Below are 2,994 nucleotides of genomic sequence, written 5' to 3'. Positions count from 1 at the left end.
CCATCTAAAACAGGCCTAGCTAACTCAAATTGTTCCACTGGTTTGCAAATGAAATGAACAAAAGAAATTTCTTGCATTTTTTAAAAATATAAATTTGTACAAATATACATAGTCTAATTATTTTATCCACAATTGTTAAACTTTTAAAAATTCGTTTCATTATTCGCACTATCGATCAAATTTTTGGAATTATTATACATTCCATAAAATCTAACAGTTTAAAAGATACTCAACTTTGAATTCTACCTGCAAAATTAATAAATTGAAGTAAACAAAATTAATTTAAAGAGTTTCTTAAGATTCCAATCTTTTGATTATCAAAAATAGAACATAAATTACAACTTACACTTTTAAAATAAATTAAAAAATTCTTATGACTATCCAAAGAGTTGGCCAGGCCTAATATAAAACATCAACAATAAACAACTTCTCAAAAATCCCAACGTTTCCATCACAGCTCCAAGCTTGTCCATCATCATTGTCCATCTCAATCAACATTACTCCATCAAATTCATTCCTCTGCTCTTTACCCTTTCTTCTTTATTCATTAAACGCTAGTGGTGATCTGTTCGATCACAGTTACGTCCCTGTGCCGTCTCGGCCGACTTCTGTACGAGTCCTGATGACTCAGACCCTCGGGCACGCTCTTGCTGGGTCTCAAAGGCCCGTAGAATTGCGGTTGGTAATAGTGTTCGGCAGTGTGCATCCTCTCCATCTCCCTCTCGCGGAAATGCTCTTCGTCGAGGGGCACGTGTAACGATTGGGACTTGGGCAACCTCGGTCTTGGCGGTGGAGGACAGGCACACGGCGGAGGTATGCTCATATTTGAGAGGTGCGACGAGCCAGGAAGAAGAGGAGACGCCGGTTGGCGACCCCAACCTACCAGGAAGAGTAACGCTGCACCGCACAAGGAACTTAACGTGCACGCGTAGTAACCCACCCTCGAGCTGTTCGCGTTCATGTAACCTGCAATTTGAAGATAGAAATGTCGTTATCGAAGGATGATTGATAGAATAGATGGTTGAAATTGGATATAAAAATTTCTGTATCATGAAATTACATATTAAAATATATAATTTTTTTTCATAGCTTTTTTTAAACAATATGTAATCTTGTATTTATATAATTTACTAATATTTATATTTATATTTTTTTCTTATTTTTTGGAAGAAACTTTTAATTTACCAGTAAGAGGAACTCCGAGAAGAATAGGTAAAGCTTCTGCGGCCTGCACAAGTGCCCAGGAGCGTGCGAAGTGTCTGGCTCTTAGTCTTTCGAGGGCTAACATTTTTAAGGAGTAAAGGGCTCCACCGAGAGACGCACCGTACAAACCGGAAGCTAATACCAACCCGTGGTAGCCTTGCACGCTGCCCAATGCCACTTGAGCTATAGCTGAAACAGGAACAGTGTGATGAAGATAAATGTTTTCCTTGATTTATTGCAAAAGAACTCATATAAAAAAATCTAATCTTTAAAGTGATATTGACAATTTTTGAGATACAAATTGAAATTAAAGTTTACAAAATATAAATTTTCATATAAATCTTTGAATAATTATTACCATAAAAAAAACATTGATCACATATAGATTCATACATTTATAACTCTTTGGCATCACATAACTATAACTTGGTATTATCATCAATTAAAATCCAAAATTTTCACGAAAGTTAATTCTTGGCTATACAATCACTAGCACGTTTATAACAGAAACTTTTAAGATTGCCATCCATGTTTCAGAGAGATCCGGTGAATGGTTATGGAGCATTGAAGCTCAATTTATTTCGTAATCCTCTTACCGGTGCACCGGTCATTAGCGCTGGCCGGAAATAAAGCAACGAAACACAATTTCACCTAAGCCCCGATTGTTCGATACGGCGATACTTTTTCTCTATAATTGACGCGTCGAATATTGATATTATCCGTTAACTGCATTATATTTCTATTGGTGGAAAAATGTGTCGATCAATATGAGATCAATATATCCTCACGATATCGAAATTAATTTCTGTATAAAAATTTTATCCATTAAACTTGATTATACCATTCTTAAAGTGTTTATATCAAGTCGAATCTCGTGCAAATTTAAGTTTACTTTAAAATTATTTATATATTCGATATCTTATCTTATAATAGGATTCAAATTCAATTTTCTTCATTGAATTATATTTTCCTAGAGATGAACAGGTTGGACAAATGGAATAGGTTAAGAGTTAGACTGGCATGTGACAATTGTTCTGGAGTGATTCCGATTCGCGTGGAAGCATGAAGGGTTCAGCAAACGAGACGAGATAATGAGACGCATGAAACGGTGGTGAAAAAGGTTGATGAGACAATGATGATGGAGGTGAGGATGGAAGATGAAGACGATGGTGACGTATGATGACGTATAATAGCGTTGCCTACAAAAAAAATGTTTAATTAATTTAATTAATTTGGAAAAATAACGTTTTTTATTAATAAGAAAACAGATAAATATATTATCAATAATCATAATAGTTTTTTGATGCCATTTGTTATATCCATTGCTAATTAACAAATTATCAATTAATTGCCAATTAATTAATAATTGAAATATTGTATCCGACAATTTTTAATTAATTATTATTATCAATTACTTCTATTACTTTAATATTTCTTCTTAAAAAGAAAAAAAATAATTAGAAAATAGAATAATTGAAAATTTGCCTAAATAAACTTTTTCACTGCAAAATACATTTGCCCCTTTTCTTTCTTATTCACTCGTTTTCTTACTCTTCTTCGTACAAACAATTCTTTCATCAACCCCAAAAATCATCCAACCCAACCATCTTCAAACCACCCCATATTTCCACCTATATCACAATCTACCCTAATACACCCTTACATTTTCCTACAGACATTTCCCAACACAAAAAAAAAAGTTACAAAGCTCGTCCAACTTTACTCCCCCTTTCCCTCAAATCTGGAAACGCGCAGAAAATTGCAAATTCTTTTCCTTCACCGTATAGCTCA

General features: G+C 34.1%; 1 protein-coding gene across 5 annotated transcripts in view; it reads right to left on the bottom strand.

The window, feature by feature from the left end:
- Nucleotides 1–523: 523 nt before the first annotated feature.
- The window catches only part of LOC102674744 (monocarboxylate transporter 10-like), a 76,767-nt gene continuing 74,296 nt past the window's right edge, over nt 524–2,994 (bottom strand). For all 5 annotated transcript variants that reach the window (XM_031510700.1, XM_006616242.2, XM_006616243.2 and 2 more), the window contains 2 exons: nt 1,186–1,392; nt 524–966 (listed from right to left, as the gene is read on the bottom strand). In XM_031510700.1, the coding sequence (XP_031366560.1) occupies nt 548–966; nt 1,186–1,392 (626 nt within the window). In that variant the 3' untranslated portion in view covers nt 524–547. The remainder of the gene's footprint in view (nt 967–1,185; nt 1,393–2,994) is intronic.

Source organism: Apis dorsata, unplaced genomic scaffold, assembly GCF_000469605.1.
Source record: "Apis dorsata unplaced genomic scaffold, Apis dorsata 1.3 scaffold_256, whole genome shotgun sequence".
NCBI lineage: Eukaryota > Metazoa > Arthropoda > Insecta > Hymenoptera > Apidae > Apis > Apis dorsata.
The sequence above is the reverse complement of the archived record's forward strand: the minus strand, read 5'-3'. Positions and strand labels throughout refer to the sequence as shown.